The sequence below is a fragment of the Seriola aureovittata genome, chromosome 2, assembly GCF_021018895.1.
Source record: "Seriola aureovittata isolate HTS-2021-v1 ecotype China chromosome 2, ASM2101889v1, whole genome shotgun sequence".
Classification (NCBI taxonomy): domain Eukaryota; kingdom Metazoa; phylum Chordata; class Actinopteri; order Carangiformes; family Carangidae; genus Seriola; species Seriola aureovittata.
Window position 1 is genome coordinate 12,119,831 of NC_079365.1, and position 18,809 is coordinate 12,138,639.

Here is an 18,809-nt window from a genome sequence, read left to right on the forward strand (position 1 = left end):
CAAATATCTCTCAGCTTTTTCTAGTACTGATCCACACAAAGTGTGGGTGGGGAATCCACACCTAAAAACCAAATTCTCGGCAAAAAATAATCATGGAGAAATATAACAAAAAATCATTTTTTCGTCATTTCCTGATGCAGTACATGTACAGTTTTCAAACCTGCCTCCCCATACAGAGATAGTTATACATTCCAGACTCTTCATGAATTAATAAAATCAGGTTTAATTAATGCAAAGGTTAGCAAGTTCATGCTGTGGCATATTCTCCGTCCCCACCCAAAACTGAAAGGTTAATGTGAATCTTTAACTCATTCATTTTATTTATCACTCTTCAGTCTTCCTCTCTGGTGGTTCTCATAGATAATGAAAGGCTGTCATTTGGCCCCTGAAGGCCTCGTCTCATTGTCGTAAATTAGCAAAATTAGCAAGAAGAGGGGAGTGCTTCATCAGCAGGGAAAATTGGATTATGATTTGCTCTTAAGTGCTCCATCAGACTAATTGCTCGTTACCAAGCTCAGGCTTTTCAGCACCTCCTGCTACTCCTCCTCATGGAGGTGAAAGTCGGATAAACCAGCAAGTGTAATGACTTCAATGTTATTTAACAACTGAGCAACTGCACTTTGTGCCTTAATGCAGATGAAGACAAGCAGGCAATGATATTAAATATTGATTTCTTTGTATATCATCATAAGAAATAATTGCCATTTTTAGTGTGTGATGTTGCTCAATTTTAAGGATCATCTTGTCATATTTTGTTACAGACACTGTGTGTGTTTGTGTGTGTGTGTGTGTGTGTGCGTGTGTGTGTGTGTGTGTGTGTGTGTGTGTGTGTATGTGACTACGTGTGAGACCGCTGGAATTTAATGAGGCCTGGCATGTTGTTATGGGTGGTTGTTCTCTGTCATTGATGTTTTTCCATGTCCTCCTCTCCATCCCCCTTCTAGGACTCAGATCAATTTCACTGTGGCCATCGATTTCACAGCATCTAATGGTGAGTGATACTAACGGCAAAGTGTGTGTGTGTGTGTGGAGGGGTGCAAGAACGGATTGTAGTGCTCTTTGACTGTGGCATGTCCGATTTCAGAATCAATCACACAGAAACACACACACAAGCAGATAATGTGGTACACACATTGTCACCTATAAACAATAGCCTTTCCTGGAAAGCTGTGCCTCCTAAATGCTCTGTCAATACACTCTAAACCAGAAAGGCACTCCGAGAGTGCAGACCTCTGCCAAGGCTAATTTCAAACTACACCAGACTTCAAAGAAACTAACTCAAATTCATAGTAAATGATCTGGATCTGTCCCGAAGATAAATGGCGTCCTCCCTGACCTATGCCCCATCCCTCCATCAAGTTAGGTGCAAATCGGTTCAGTACTTTTTGAATACTTCTGCTGAACAACAAACAAACACACATGGTTGAAAACATAACCTCCTTGGTGGAGGTAATCAGTTTTATATTTTTGGGGGTGTTCCTGTTTGATTGACATGCTGGGTCTGGAGTGATTGACAAGCTGTTTGGACAAGGTAGGCCGCAGGATCAGTCACCGGAGGAGAGCTTGAGTCGTGTGCGCATTGTGTTAAATTACTGTTATTTTCTCGGTATTTGTAGGAAGATGACACATTTCCTACTGACAGTTTTGCTGTGAGTTATTTAGTTTAAAGGTGATTTGTAGGTGATTTGTAACCTTATTCTGATTGGTTGATTTATAGCTGTGTACCAATTGGTTGATTTATTATTTATTAAATTCATTTATTATTAGGTGAGAATGCTATTTTTATATTTTTCATGCAAATGTTCCTTTAGCTTTCTTTTAGTACTGTATTAGGGTTTTTGTTTTGAAACAATTCAACTTTTTCAACCAACTCATGGAGCTAATGTCAGCCTGCAATATCGATGGTCGCTGGCAAACCTGCTTTTGTCTACCTCTGTGTGAAATGACAAATCCATCGTTTGAAAAATTACTATTAATATTAAGTAGTAAATCTGACACCATTATGACAAACTATATGAAATGTACTATAATGGAAGGTTTGACAGATGTAGTGCCAACTGGGTGGGGTTTAGCAAACAGTCAATTTCTCCATTCTGTTTGGAGATTTTGGTGTCGGTCAAAGTGATATACCATTTGCTGTTACACTCTGGACTCCAGATAAGATCACTTGTATTGCATCTTGTGAGAACACGGCCGGACCAGGCAAAAAGCAGGGTTTCTGCTATCAGGTAACAGGTACAGGTAATCAAATGCTGAGCACATGTCACATTTTCTGAAACACATCCACAATATCACATATGGGCAGTTGATATTGTGTAATAACCCTGATCATGTGTTATTACATGTGTTACAGATATCAATGAGCTTTCTATGCTCCACTTAATTTGTCATTTCGAGGCGCTCATTTCTCACAGTAACCTTCCTCCCACTGTTTTGTTGCTGTTGTGTTACAAACCACTGAATTAAATGTTATGATTCATCATGTCTGAGGACTGAACATGACAGTTCCGCCTGACAGGAATCATGTTAATTGTGATCAGCGGCTGCAGCAAATAAGAAATTCTTGTTGGATGTCATGTCATTGCAGAGAATGTGCACATTGACATTGTCAAAGTCTTTGTCGTTGTACCTCCTGCACCATAATGACCTGATGATTGATCGATCGGTCAACAGGTAACCCCTCTCAGTCCACTTCGCTACACTACATGAACCCATACCAGCTGAACGCCTACGCCATGGCCCTGAAGGCTGTCGGGGAAATCATTCAGGACTACGACAGTGACAAGATGTTCCCCGCTCTGGGCTTTGGGGCCAAACTGCCCCCTGATGGACGGGTGTCACATGAATTCCCCCTGGTGAAGTCAACCTCACCCCATTTCAACTTTGATTAATCTGTTTAGTGGATTTTTATTGAGGCTACTTTATGATTTTTATTTCCGACTACCAAAATCACACCACTGGAATTTCTTACTAATTTAATGTGCTCATTCTAATTAATGGATTTTGTGCATGACCTGGTAATATGAAACAAGTAAATGATGTCTGATTAAACCAGTGTACTTTGATTAAGATCTTGCTGCTTCTTTGGTTGATAAATGTTTTGACCCAGACCATGAAATTGATTTTCCCTCTGCACTGTTTTTCTCCTCTCTAGAATGGAAACATGGAAAATCCATACTGCAATGGTATAGAAGGCATCTTAGAGGCGTACCACCAAAGTCTGAAGACAGTGCAGCTCTACGGGCCAACTAACTTCGCTCCTGTGGTGAACCATGTGGCCAGGTGAGAGAGCAATGCAATGCTGTATGGGGTCTAATTTTTTGCTCCCATTAAAGTGGCAAAGCAATTAGAATATAAAAGCAGATTTTTTTTTTTTTTTTTATTACTGATCTGTATAATTTATTTTCACCTTTGCTTTCTTCCACATAAACCAAGAATCCACTTCAATTTGTCAAGTTTATCAATATCAAACACATAATAATAAAACATTTCGAGTCTTCGCTGCTTTTATAACTTTTGGATTCCTTATTTATGATCCTCTCGTCTGCTTATTTTCATTTCATCCCTGTGGCTTTTCCTCATGTCATAACTTTTTCTGCTTGTGGTTCTTTCATTATGATTTATACAGTATATTATTTCTGTTAAACACCAAAAACACAATGATAAAAACAGTGAACCAGTGAACCAACAAAATCCTCACAAATTTATTCTCGGAAGTGTTTATATACAGGAAAAATCAGCAAAGACCTGCAGACAATGATACAAATTGATCAACAATTCAGAAAGAATCAGTTTTTGTTTACATACGGAATGCATTTATCACTGATCTTCTATAAGATTAAAGTTATCAAGGATAAAGAACCAGATACATCTTTTACTGCTGGCCTTATTTGGCTTTGATTTCTTGTGCTTTTCTGACCCGGTACACGGACAATATCTTTCCTGCCAGACACAATAAACAGGATGTGACATGCTTGAATATGAATTTAGATCAGCTGACAGCCATCAGCAGAGTGGCAGATTTAGCTGATGGAACAAATGACAAATGGGCCTATGGCCATTAACATATACTGACATATCACTCGCAGTTAACAACACAGGAAAGTATACAAACTGTGACATGATCTGAGTGGATTCTTGTGCCCTACGACGCCCGCCCCCACCACTCACTGTCAGTGCTTCCCTCACCGTCTCATTTGTTGAGCCGCAGCCAAACAATTCTCCATCTGATTACACCAGTGCTCTACTGTAATTAAAAATGTCACAGTGATAAAATGGAGTCACACTTTTCAAATTACGGCAGGGAGTCCTCGCTGTGAGAACACACAACCATCATTAGTATTTAGCATCTGAATAGGTCAAGTCAAGTGGGAAGAGATTTCAACAAAAGGTGTTAATCTGTGAATCAAACAGTGTAAACCAGCTTTGTTTTAAACTTGATTGTTTGGGCCGATCAATCATGAGGCATTTTAATGAGTTTTATCTGAAGTACAGCAGTGACAAAGAACATTTGTATTTAATTTTCATGTTGTAAGAGCGCATGATAAGGCATGTATCCCCGCGGATTTATTTTCTACATCAATGTTTAGATTTTAGATTTGTTTTTGAGATGAAAAAGCACCTTTTTATTTCATGTCTGTATGCGTGTGTTTGTGCATGTAGGTATGCAGCAGCAGTGCAGGACGGCTCTCAGTACTTTGTGCTCCTCATCATCACAGACGGTGTCATATCCGACATGGCCCAGACCAAAGAGGCCATTGTAAATGTAAGAATGGGAAAGGGGGGGAGGCAATGTGCTTTGCTGCAGTTATATAAGGCCAGATGTGTCCAGTTGGAAGGAAATACCATTGAAGTGAACGGTGCTTTGAAAAGAAGGTTTGAAGCAACAGTGTGATGTTTTGGGGTAAGCTCATTTGCTTTTTTTTGCCAAGGTTTTGGATGAGAAGATTGATTTTGCTCTATATTTAGGATAAATATAAAACTAGCCTAGCATAAACACTGAGAAGAGTTGTTTTCTTGGTTCTGTCCAGAGGAAGCAAAATCTCTGCTGGTTCCATGGCAACCTTAATGTGACGAGAAGATTTAGAAAGTTCCTGCTCCCAACCAAGAAACAGTCCATCAGATAATCGCACTTTAAACCACAGTCTATCATTTTTACCCTTCAGTTTTTGTACACATTAAACAAATGAGATATAACTAGTCAGAGGTGGAAAGTAACAAAATACATTTACTCACGTTACTGTATTGAATACTTTTTTTGTGTATTTTGTATTTTTTAAGTACAATTTAAAATCGGTATTTTGTATTTTACTTGAGTACGTTTTTACTCAAGTATTGTACTTAGTTACTTTATAAATCCTATCCGTTACTGAGTAAAAATAACAATTCAACCTACAGGGGAAAAATACGCGCCAGAACCATTGACAGTAAACCAATGGCCAGAACCAACAGTGACTAACTTTACAAAACAACTAACTTTAAGTTGCTACTTAAACTGAACAAGAAGTTCAGTTGTTGTGAAGTGGTTGATTTTGCATTTACATTTGTTACACTTGTTCTTTAATTAAAAACAAAATAGTTTTGGATTTCTGACCCCTTGTCCTATTTTTACTACCCTCACACCCCACACAAAGAAAGTAACTAAGTAACTTTTACTTAAAGTACATTTCAAATGAACTACTTTTTACTTTTACTTGAGTACATTTTCAGATGAGTACTTTTACTTCTACTTGAGTAATATTTCATCAAAGTATTGGTACTTTTACTTGAATACAAAATTTTTGTACTTTTTCCACCTCTGTAACTAGTTAATTACTGAACTTTACAGTTTTGGAGGGTGGATTTTGTTGCCTTCAGTGTTTATGCTAAGCTAAGCTAACCAACTGACGTCTGTAGCGTCATATTCGCTGGACAGACGTGGGACAGGTATCAATCTTCTCATCTGACTCTCTGCAAGAAAGCAAGTAAGTGCTTTTCTCAAAATGTCACATCACAATTTCCTACAGCCAAATGTGACATTAATAACAGTCCAGTAGCTAAAGATTTATTAAATTTACAATGAAATAAAAAAAAAAGAGAAACAATGACAATACTCACATTTGAGAAGCTTCAAGCAGCAAATGTTTAGCATTATATCATATATCCCTTAAATGCTAGTTGGTTACTAATACTAATGTTGATTAATTTACTGTGAATCAGTTACATGATTGAAGTGGCAGTTGTTCTGCAAGCTGTAAAGCTCTTCACATAACAGATGTTGTTGAGCTGTAACTGCCTGTTTCAAAACTTTTGGAGTGCGTTGACTTCTCTCCAGATCAATTTCTAGACTAACAATTTACCACACAACTACACCAAAGTAGGTCAAGGCACAGGTAATGCTTTTATTTTATTGTGAATCAATGTACAAATGTGCTCCCTTCTTACCAGAAAATAAACACTATTAAAACTGTGGAGAACATAATTATGAAATACAGCAGTTGAAAAGATATTGCTGCCTCAGTAAACAAAAAACAATATTGTGCTTTATTCCTCTGAGCTTTCCCCAAAACTTGTCCTAACTCATTTTTTCTCCCAGCTTTAAATAGCAGGTAGCTGGCTTCCTTTCCCTTTCCTTGGTCTCTTCCTCTTTTCTCCTCCTCCTCCTCCTCCTCCTTCCTCCTCCACCTGCCGCAGGCACAGAACACCCAGCAGACTGGATTTAAAGGGAATTTGCGACTGTTAGTCAAAACATTAGAACAGCCACACCTTCCTTTTAAGATCTTGCCTGCTGCTCTATCTCACTGCTTCCACTCCTGACTTTCTACTGATGCTTGATGCTTCCACTGCTTTTCCCTTTTACTCTCTACGGATCCTGGGCGAGGGAGGACACAGTGCTGAGGTTATATAAGTCTTTCCTCATACTTATTCATGCTGGAAGGTATCTTCAAAAAAGAACGAGAAGCAGAGTGAGAGGAAGTCTGAATGTGCATAACTCTGAACATCTAGAGTGGGTTCGCATTTGTGCATGCAGTTTTCTTTTTGTTTGTTTTATGTGTTTTGGTCAATGTGTAGGCATGTGCCAGGACAGTTTGGGAGTGTCTTGCCCCCCATGTTTTCAGTAACAGATCCATGTGGCGGCATAGAGAGGATTTATCAGTCCCAACAGAATCTGCTCCACTACAGAAATTCAGCTATCAATCACTCAGCATCCTCCCTCCTCTGCTCACAGCCTGGGTCCCTCTGCTGCCTCTTTCTCTCTCCGTGTAGCTGTGAGACTCCCTCACTCACAAATACAAAGACTTTTGCCATCTCTCCATCTCATCCCCTTTCAAAGATCTAAATCTCTTTGTCTTCATCTGCTCTCTCCATACTTCTGTCACCACACTCAGTTTATAACAAAATCCTCTGCTGCCTTTGATTTTATTTTTCTCTTTCTCATCTTCTACTTGTTATCTGCCAGTGTTTTGTGCCAGGACCCACCAAAAGCACTTCACTTCACAGCCATTTTACCCCTTTTCACTTTGGATTAGAGGCTGAACTTTGCTGTGTAAGAGGTAATGGTGATGTGAAATCAAGGTTAAGGTGTGGAGAAAGAGAGCATTATTCATATAAATACTACTGTGCTGCACTGTACTGTTTGTCAAGCAATCGGCCATTTGATTGTAGAGACTTGGTTTGGGTTGTTGTTGCAGTGAGCTGAATCCAGACACATAATTGGCAAGTGCAGGATCTCCATATACACCACATCAAGCACAGACTACACGGTCTACACAGCCCTGTATAAACTATTTAGTGTGCTCAAATATCCAAATGCTATTTGTAATAGTTCTTATGTATGTCATGATCATGTCATGATTCCACAATTTCACTTTCTGTATATAATAAAATTAAGCATATCCTATAATAATTGACTGTTTTCTAAGCCCCAAACCCTTCATTACTGTTGCTATGCCTGTCAAGCTTTCCCTTTGCAGATGGCACAAAAGCAGCTGACAGTGATAACAGTGGCAAATTTACCATCAATATTCTCTGTAATTTAAAAAAAATTAGTGACTGATTTCAGTGGTAGATAAAAGAAACTTGTCATTTGTGGCCAGCATTCAACAATTTTGCCAGCTGAAATGACAACTGTTGCTGGCAGATTTTATGAATTATAATTAGCTAGCTAGGTAAGCTAATGTTAGCTCCAAGAGTTGGTTGAAAATTCCATCTCGGCCTCACTTTTAAATGTGTCTAGCTAAATTGTTTTAAAGCAAGAACCCTGCATTGTTCTTGTGTTGCTGTAGAACCAGCTAGTCCACATATTAAAACTATGATAAGGAAAAATACAAAACCAGACTGTTATTTTGTTATTTGGTTCCTTTTTACGTGACCTAAACTCAAACTAATTGCCTTAAGCATTCTTACTGCACTCTCAATTTGGTATAGTAATTCAACATGTAAATGTTCATGAGATTTGACATTTGGATTCTTAGAAATGTATAAAATGAATTCTACTTACACTACTAGCAGCAGCTTCACTATGACACTATGTGTTTTAGTTGCTGATGTAAAAGAAAAATATATATTTTCTGATATATTAATGACAAAGTTAAAGAACTGTGCCGTCTGTGCCGAGGCATATACTCACTGGGTGTTTTCCTGTATTAACAGAAAAATATGGTATAAGTGATTCACGGTTAAAGTTATTAAAGTAAAATACTTGAGTAAAGAGGAGAGAGTAAGGAGAGTAAAGTATGTGACAGCATTAACAAATATTATTAAACATTAACAGTGTTTTTCTCACATTAAATCATTTCTGTGAAGATGTGAAGGGCAGGGGACTGTGTATGACAGTGGCTGATTATTCCTGATATTTTATTATAACAACTGGATGTGCTACTCTTATACCAGCTAACGATTATTATCTGTTTTAAGTAATAGCTGGTTTCTGTGTGTCCTCAGTCTACTGCCTTAAGCTTTTCTCTGAGCTGAGCTCTGAGACTGCCAAGAAGAGATATGATCTAATGACTCAGATGATCCTCTGCGTGGACAGGACAGTCACCTCTCCAAACACTTATCCATAAACCTGCAAGCACACAGACCCATCAAAGCATGCACATGCATAACATTTGGGTTTAAACAGCAAAAACATAGTGAGTTGTTGGAGTAATGAGTGTTGATTGACACTTTGTTTTATTGTCTCATTAGACTGGATCGCAGCTGCCAGCCAGGGTGATAGGAGAAAGGCAAAACTGGGGCATGGTGGATTGCCAGGTTATTTTTGGTGGCATTTGATGTTCTGATGTGCTCGTATGTCTTCAGATATGCACACACACACACGTATGCCTGTAAGTGTGTGTTTATGTGTGCGTGTGCGTGGGAGGACAGGCACTGACAGGAGTTGTGTTGAACACTGATAATAGCGCTGATGTGCTGCTGCTGACGTAGTGTCGACAAAAACGGCTTTCATCCCTGTGGCAATAAGGTTGCCTGATTTGCCACAGTACATTTGTCTTGTGCCGGAGATAAAACTGCACTTGTTGTAACGGCTTTGTGAAAAATATGTGACTGCAGGAAACTCATTATACATAATTGCAGCTTTTGCATTGAGCATTTATGTTGCCATCGATCTGGAAATTAAAACAACAGGCACTAACATGGCCTGCCAGAGAGCAATGCAGTCACTGCCACTCAGGCAGAATTAAAAGAAAATAACTTGAGTGCAACCAGTCAGACTATCAAAATTTTTTATTTTACTCATAAGAACAAATAATCTAATAAATGTGGATGTACAGAAATTAATAGTTTAGACAGATATTTGTGTCGCAACTGTTTCATCTATTGTCATCATCAGATCATTTTTAATTTACCCATTACTTTGCTTTATGACCAAACACCTGCAAAACCAATGACATTCCCATTAGCATCAGCTGTAATCTGTGCTTAATGCTAAGCAAATGATAGCAGACAGCACATTAAGTTAAGATGGTAAACATTATACCTGTTAAACATCAGCACGTTAGCTGTCACTGTGCCTACTTACACCCTCACAGAGGTCCTAGCATGGCTCTAAGTCTTGTTTAATTACAATATGTAGAATCAGTAATTTGACAAACACAGTAACACCACAGTCTCACAATGTAATACCATCAAAAGTCAATACATTATAATGCCAAAATATTTACCAGCCCTGTGTGTTTCATGAATGTTGGTGTCTCCTCCTGTTTCTATTGATAGATTTTCCATTTTGCCTTTGTTTAGAGTAGTTGTTCCGATACCGATGCGAGTATCAGAAATGCCTCTGATACTGACAGAAACACTGTATTGGGTATTGGTGAGTCTACACACAATCCGATACCATGTAATATATTGTTAAACTTCATAGTTTCACACCAAGATGAAAAGGCAGTTTCCTGGAAACCAATTCTTCTTCACCACTCTAAAACAGTACCCTACACAGGAAGTTGCACTGTGCAGCAACTGGCAACTGTTTTTGAGGGGCTGTTTTAAGTTCGAGGGATGGCACAAGTGTTAGGATACCTAGTGTAGGAACTGTTATTTATTCCTTCCTTTTTTTATGACTAACAGTCAAATTACACAATAAAACAGAGATGTATCTGTTCATGTATTACAAAGGGTTTAGCCTGAGCCATGCCATACAACGACAGTAATCGTATCACATCCGTACAGGGTTAGTAGTATACAGCTGTTGAAAATTTTTTTTAACGCAATGGTATCGGATCAGTTCTCTGTATCAGCTGATGCACAAGTTCAGCTATTGGGATAGGTATCAGGAAGGAAAAAATGCTATCAAAGCATCTTTAGTTTAGAGACAGTAGAGTATGTTATGTGACTTGAGGCGTGGTTGGGAGTGGCTGGGCAGGTAACTGAGGATGGTTGCTGTACTGACTGAAGCTGGCACCTCCTCCCTCTCCCTCCTCTCCTGGCTCACAAATGCCGTCATCCATCCCCTGCCATGTACGACCTTATCATGGCCTCAACCTGCTTCTTGGACTTTATAATGTTAATACATGGTTGTTTAGGATGTTTAGCAGGTTAGCATTTTGTCAAACCAGGATGGGATAATTCTTGTTCTAATTCTGCATTTATATGAAAAATCAGCTTATGGTCATATTGCTTTTTAGTGTTTTTTAGCCATCGACAGAGCTTCAGTACTGATACTACTGCCCTATTGGCCCAGTCTCTCAGGGGTGTTGTCAGTGAGTTTAATCTCCACTCCTGAGCCTGACAACCACCATTCAGTGTGCACACAGAGAGTGTTATCCCAAGATAAGAACTGAGGAGCATTTATTTGATAAAAAAAATTGGATTCAGGGACATAAAAAACACCTGGGATAAGAAAAGAAAAAACAAAATGGACTTCCTGTCTCCAACTCACCCTCTTTTCTCTCTCTGGAGACAGAAAAGGTCATTCAGCTAGTTTAAGGGTGATACAGAACATTAGTGAGGTTGTAACCTACATGGGTGAGCATGTAACTGCCATCATGTCTGATATGCAGTAATGAGCATTACAGGTCAGTGGTGATGTGGACAAGCTTCTTTCCCCTTGTCGAATAATAGAAATGTGTATTTGTGTGTGTTTTTTCACTTATTCTATTCTGATTTCTGTGCAGGGTGCCAAGCTTCCTATGTCCATAATCATAGTTGGAGTGGGTCAGGCTGAGTTTGATGGTACGTAGACACATTTCTTTTTAACCACTGCATGGTCACAATTCCCAAATATTCTGATAATTGTATACTGCAGGCACATTTAAGATGTAATATTAAAAAAAAAGACATCTTCTAAATTTTCTGCTGTGTTATAATCAGATATTTCTTGATACCATCTACATTAATAAAGTCAGTAAAACATATTAATACATGACCCAGTTATTAACATTGTAATTCATACTCACACTCGCTTACAGCTCGTACTTACCTCTGTAGCACTAATTCAGAGAAATACCCAAGAGAAAATTACTGTACAAACTCATTTGAGTCGGTAGAGAGGTGATTGCGTAGGTGGATGCAGGCATAATTGTAGAAGAAATGGCTGAGGTTAATTGCTGGGTTTGCAGTGTTTAGTGCGATGATTCTAAATTGCACAGAGAAGATAACAAAGGACTTATTAGTCGATTAGACATGCAATGAAGACAGATTACAGCTGCACAGCTCAACAGCCTTTCTCTTTTACTGATGCTAAAGCTAAAAGGTATGGCATTAATATAACACTGTATAATATCGGTTCCCCTTGCTTGGTTATCATACTGTGTGTGTGTGTGTGTGTGTGTGTGTGTGTGTGTGTGTCTGTGTCTGTGTCTGTGTGTGTGTGTGTGTGTGTGTGTGTGTGTGTGTGTGTGTGTGTGTGTGTGTGTGTCTGTGTGTGAACTTGTGCCTTGCAGCTATGGTGGAGCTGGATGGTGATGACATCAGGATCTCATCCCGAGGGAAACTGGCAGAAAGAGACATTGTTCAGGTGACTGCCCTTCACAGTTTGAAAGAGACTTTGACTGTATTCCCTGCAGATATTAAGGAAACAAGACCAGGGAAGTGTGGGGTCAAAGTTCACTGAATTTAAAGGAATAACTCAGACATCTCCACCAAAACCACATCCAGATACAGTACTGACAAGATATGTTCATCAAGCTATAATTTATCAAGTCCTATACAGTATTTACTGTTTCACGTTATGTGTTTTACATTCATACTGTTATCTCAGTTGGGCTGGTACATTAAAGTGCCTGATTCTGACTAAGCACCATCTGTTAGCATTTGAAAATCTGACAGATTAGGACATCTGTGTGGTTCCTGCAAGACTAAAAAGTTTGTATTATGTGTCACTCTAGGAAACTTGATGTGTCTTATTCACAAAACCATCAAGCTGTTTCAACCAACTCATTACCTTTCTGTTTTTGTGGTGTCAAAACTCAAGAGTAAGTGAAAAAGCGATGTAGTGTTTTATAGTGGAAGTGGGCCTTTGCCAAATGTTTTTGCCATCATCTACTAATTAGATTGATTGCGAGATGAGATGTGTCAGGGTTTGGGTGGCTGCTTAACAATTCCTTGATGTGCTATGACAAATAATACAAACGACGTAAAAATTCAAAGAACTGAATTAGTGGGGATAAGTATGATTTATCTTTCCACTTGGGCTGATTTCTTTCCTCTCACTCCCAAGGGAAGCCAGAGCAAAGGATTAGTGACAGAGCAGCGTCCTAAAGCTGACAGGATCCGCAAATGTTGACTAACATTGGGGCTTAAACATGATCCCTTTGGATTTTTCCAATCAGTATACAACACTGCTCCTAAAACCTACTTGTGTACATTGTTAAAAAGTATTGTGAGCTTTCTATGAATCACAACAGTAGTCCAAAAATCCTAGATGTGTTGTGAAAGTATATGTGTCACAGTTTCACCTCTTTTCCCTCAGTTTGTTCCCTTCAGAGATTACATGGACCGGACAGGCAACCACGTGTTAAGCATGGCACGGCTCGCCAAAGACGTGCTAGCAGAGATCCCTGACCAGTTCATCTCCTACATGAAAAGCAGAGGGATCAAACCCAACCCGGCGCCACCTCCGTACACACCGCCCGGACACACACATCACCACACACAGATCTGAAGCCCACCCCCCCCCCCCCCCATCCCGCTGAGGACTGACAGCATGCAGCGGCCACTCAGAGTCCAGGGAGAACTCGCTACCTCCTGTTTTTTGGTGCAAACAGGAGACGAGGCACCAGGAAATGGGTGTTGAATTTTGTGCCGTATCCTCCCAGTGACAATTGGAGAAGCGTTTTGTTTGTTTGTTTTTTTTATTTTTTTTGTTTATCTGTGATATGTTCATTTGGCTGGTTTCTCTTGAGGAGAGGCTGCAGTCTTTAAGGGACTCGTTGGTGAAAGCCTTTTAATCGACACTGAGGCAGTGACTGTTTCACATCTAATTCGACAGCAGGTTGGTTCAAAAAGGTCATGTTGTGGTTAAAACTTGTGCCTGTCTGTGGTTGTTTCTCTCTAAGTGTATCAGGACATGTGATCTTTGACCTAAGCCTTGCTCGTCAGTCATTTGTGTGGCCTAATGCAGTGATATTTTTTAGGCACCTTTTTCTCTTCTGGAATTAGTTTTTATACTTGGGGATTATCTACGTATCTGCTAATGCATCAGTTATGATGGAGGAAAAACTACAGGTGTGAAGTTTATAGTTTATTACGTCGAACATCAATCAGGCTTTTCATACCGTGAGGTATCACCTCCTATCTTCTTTATTATCTAAATGTTTATAAGAGCATGTTGTTTGAGAATTTAATTCCCCATATCCAGTATATTTATTCTCGAATGTTATTCAGAGTGGCATGGACATTTGATAGATCTGTTTTGAATACCATAAACTTTATCCATTTTGAAGTGGTCACCAATTATTTTTAAGTTATTGCATACAAGAAGCACAAACTGTCTTTACACTAACAGTTATGATGATGATACCAGGTTTATCATATTTAATCCCTTTGAGTGCTGCTATTCATTATACTTCTGAACAAGGTACTTAATTTATTCATGCAAGTCAACATAAAAATGATCGTTTGAGACAGGCATGTTTAGGGTCCTAATTCAATCCAGACGCATTCCCATCACAGGGGATGTTGCACAAATAGAGCATTAACTAATAAAACACTAGTAACACTTTTAACCTTTTAACCCCTTTAACCCTCTAAACATTGTATATTATTGATTTTGTTAAGTGAGGTAATACAAAATATATTACATCACTATAGCACAGTATAAACTGAAATAATAAGAGCCTGATGTTTTTTGCCATCTTGATGATCTGACCTGTCTGTAGTCAGTTATGTCAAAATCTAATACAATATAATACTGCTCTTATTTCAGGACAGATTATACATTTCTGTTAAATCAAAATATGACAGTCTAATCAACATACAGCAAACTTTGGGGAAGGGTGGCTTTACGATGTAGGAACACTGGTAAATGGGTTGGAAAAGTTGGTGAGGTGGCCAGTAATTTAAAGGGCTCATTGCTAATTTTTGCCCCATGGCCAAACACACACACACCACCTCAGCAAGCCAGAGACTTCCATGTCACTGGAAATCTGTGAGCCCCCAGCGGCCACACATCAGCAGCCACATAACCTCCGCTGTCATAAAGTTCACACTGTAAGTCTGTACCATCACAGCCAGTGCTCCTCTCAAGAATTCACTTAATACAGCTGCTGTCCTTGCCACAGTGTATTACAAGTCTCTGGTGAGAGACAGTTCCCACGTGGTCTCCAGAGCTTCACTGCATTCATTACAATAAGGATGTAAGTAATTCTTTCAAGTGTAAACACGTTAACAATCTGTCGATACCACCTTTTGTGCTAAACTTTGACTTTCTGCGGCCTCCCACCACCTGTGACGTCCGTTCAGTGTGAAGGGACAAAAGCGAAGTGGCTTCCACGTAGCAAATACAATTTTACTACGTAAGTAAAGAAGCTTTTGATACGAGATGTAGCTGTGCACAATGATAGCATATGACTCATGTGAAAGGAGCTCATCCTCTAGTTCAGTAAGGCCACAGGGTGCATACAGGATTGTAACAGCTACGAGGAGAGGTTTTGATAAAGTTAGAGAATACAATATACCACTCAGATCTCGTTACACTGTTTCTTCCCGTTTTGTTTTGTTTCTTGTTGTTTATATTGACATAGTACGTTACCTACATCAGTAGCCTTTCTACTCTAAGCTTTGGTTAAATTTAAGAGGAAAACTGAAAGCAGACACACGGCAGTGCATGAAATGGATTTCTGTCGGATGCAGATCCTTCATTTTCCACTTCCAGTTTATTCTAAAGCTGAAATATCTCAACAACTATTGGACAGATTGTTGCTAAATCTGATTCACACATTCATGGTTCCCATTGTGCTTGTGATTACATGCTTTCAAAACTAATGGCATGTTAACATGCTAAAGTAAGATGGTGAACATTACCTGCTAAATATCAGCACGTTGGCGTCATTATTGTGAGCATGTTAGCATGTTGATGAGTATTTAGCTCCACTTTTTCCATCGTTGTTGCTCTTTTGCCGCAGCCATTCTTCTTCTTTTAATTATTCCTGTTTCACTTGGTTTTGTTTACCTAACCTTCATGTTCCCCTCACTGGTGTATAGTAAATAAAAGATTGCTACAATGATGATAATGGACTGTAAAAGGTGTCCTTTCCTTTCAAACTGACAAAGTAAGGCAGAGGCAGAATTAGTCTGAGCTGAAAGGGTTCTAGTCAAATGTCTAATGTAGCAAACTAAAGGCCTTAATGACATGAAAGGCAGTCGCTCCATCTCATTTATTCCTGTATTGAGAAGCAGTTAAGGTGGACAAGTGTGGTTCTCGGGTGGAAGAGAGAAAATTAGTTGGTGTTAAATGGTGGTCAAAATGCCAAACAGCAATTTGCCTGAAGATCTTTATATAGTGTAAGAGAGGAAACAGTTCAGATTGAAAAGATAAGAGCGGGTTTCTGTTAGAATGAGAAGTGTAATGCTACCAACTGGTTTGCATAAAGATCCCATCAGCACTTTATCCTCATGAGGAGTGCTTCTTGTATATGTTGTATGCTATATTTTTGGGAATATCACTGTACTGAAGATATTTATTTATTTATGTATTTATTTTTGGAGTGTGTCTGAATACGCCATCACTCCTGCTGTCCATGTCATTACGGTGACTTCATGCCCTCTTAAAGCCCCAGTTTATACTAGAGTGATGGATCGACTGCATGTTTTCTCGGGGTACAGTGAGAGTGTTTCACACACGGTGCCGCCATCTGTAAAATAGGAACCAGCCCAACCAGATTACATGCATGTCTGTGCCAAACATGGCAGTAAGCTCTGTGGACTGTTTGCTATTTCTTCTCTCTTGTGCCTGGTTCTTCCAACATTTCTTGTCTCACCAGTGGTTAAAAAACTGTAGCTAATTAGCATGTTACAGTTAACATATTTTTTACATTTATTTTTTGTCTAATCCCACAGTTTCTCTTTGTTGTTTATATCTCTTGGGTTCTGATTTGCATGACTCCCTATTTTCCTTTAAATGGGTTTTTATTGTACATGATTATTGTCATATGGTGGGTTGTGAAATGCTTTGTATTGGATTGCCTTAAATGAAAATTAATTAAAAAATGATTACTTTTATAAAAGTTCTTGGAGCCTTATACTTTGATTTCAGTGGGCAGTGTTGTTTTAATTTGTGACTCAGAAGCAGCAATGAGGAGGTTAATTTAAAAAAAAAACGGACTCAGGCTGTCGGTTGCTGATTAGCTGAGAGGGGCTGAGTGCGAACAGCTCGAGGGAAACTCCTCAAAAATATTCACATTATTATCACTTTGATATCACATTCCCACAAAGTAAGAAGAAAAACTGGATACACAACAGTCTGTACTGTGTTTGTGTTGCATATTGTGTTTCACATTTATTGATATCTTTCCAGCATCAGTGGAGTTGAATTTCTGCAAAACCACATGGGAGAGAGCTCAAACACTAGAAAAGCTCAAATCAGTGTAATCCAGAATTGTATTTTACTTTTAATCTATGATGATGTTCTTGCAAGTGATACAAAAAAAAAAACCTGAGGTGTCATGAGCCTTTCAGAGTTCAAATTAAGTCACATTTATACTTGAAACAATTCATCCAAAAACAGAAACAGGCAAAAGTGAACTCGTACCAACTTGTTGCTTGGTAAAGTTGGTTTAAATCTACATTTTTTGTATTTGAGGGAGCAGACAAGGATTTTACAAAATGCATTTTTGATATCATCTTTAAATTTTCACAGGAAATGTGAAAATCCATTTTATGTTGAAAATTCCTTCAGTTTCCCCTGAAAATCAAAACTTTCCTCTTCTTACTTCACAAGGACCCTACAGGGTTTTACAAGATTCAGTATCATTTGCCCTTGATAGTAACTACGTTCTTTATTTTAGTGTCTCTATCAGAGTAAGGTTCAGATAATAAGACAAGAGAGAGTGTGCAGTAGTTTTCCTAATATCTCATTACGATCGCTACAAAATGTTCAAGATGCTGAATGATGAGTTTAAACCAGCACCTCTCTAAGCTATTGTCACTGAGTAGTTTGATTAAAGATTTCAGTGTTTGCCTTTATCATATTCAGTCTTTATCCATGCTACCTACCGTAAATATGCTTCAAGGCAGACTTATGTTTTTGCAGTTGTCCATACTAAGCCTCATTTCGCTTGAGTAAAATGAACTGAACAAGTAGATGTCTCTCCATTGCAATTCACCATTCAAAAAGTAGAGAAACATAACGAATCAATGTTTCCTTACAGGACGCTGTTTGATCCCTTAAATTCCACAATACAAATCTCTGCCGCTGTTCTGGCAACACCAGACTCTTAATGTTGTTCTCTTCCCAAATATTAATAATATAACATCTATTAGACAATGTGCTGAAGATTTGGAAAATAAGGTTAAAATAAGTTAAAGACACACCTGCACATCCATATCGTCCATTAAACCTAAAAAATAATGCAGCTTTTAAAAAGTGGTCATTTGAGTTCTTTTTAAAAGACAGCAAAGGCACCGTTCTGAAAATGCAAATATCGTGTAACACATTTTTTTTGCAGGCTGTAATATACTGTTGTAAGTAAGTGAAACAGGCTGGTGGATTTCCAAGTTTCCTTAAAGTTCTTCCCCAACAAGATGGGTAGGAAACTTAGAAACGTCTTCAGTTTCTTTTCCAACTTACACTTTTCCCTTCTTAAAATATTCAGTTTGCATTATGTTCTATGTGCATGTCTTGTGTGAGCAGTCTGTGGTGGGGGTTGCCAGGGTGACAGCTGTCATAAAAC

At 38.8% G+C, this 18,809-nt stretch overlaps 1 protein-coding gene across 3 annotated transcripts in view; it reads left to right on the plus strand.

Annotated features, from left to right (window-relative positions):
* cpne5b (copine Vb) overlaps positions 1-17,147 on the plus strand; it is a 122,843-nt gene extending 105,696 nt beyond the window's left edge. For all 3 annotated transcript variants that reach the window (XM_056405238.1, XM_056405248.1, XM_056405255.1), the window contains 7 exons: positions 945-991; positions 2,674-2,855; positions 3,155-3,282; positions 4,663-4,765; positions 11,595-11,652; positions 12,363-12,436; positions 13,391-17,147. In XM_056405238.1, the coding sequence (XP_056261213.1) occupies positions 945-991; positions 2,674-2,855; positions 3,155-3,282; positions 4,663-4,765; positions 11,595-11,652; positions 12,363-12,436; positions 13,391-13,582 (784 nt within the window). In that variant the 3' untranslated portion in view covers positions 13,583-17,147. The remainder of the gene's footprint in view (positions 1-944; positions 992-2,673; positions 2,856-3,154; positions 3,283-4,662; positions 4,766-11,594; positions 11,653-12,362; positions 12,437-13,390) is intronic.
* The last annotated feature ends 1,662 nt before the right edge of the window (positions 17,148-18,809 follow it).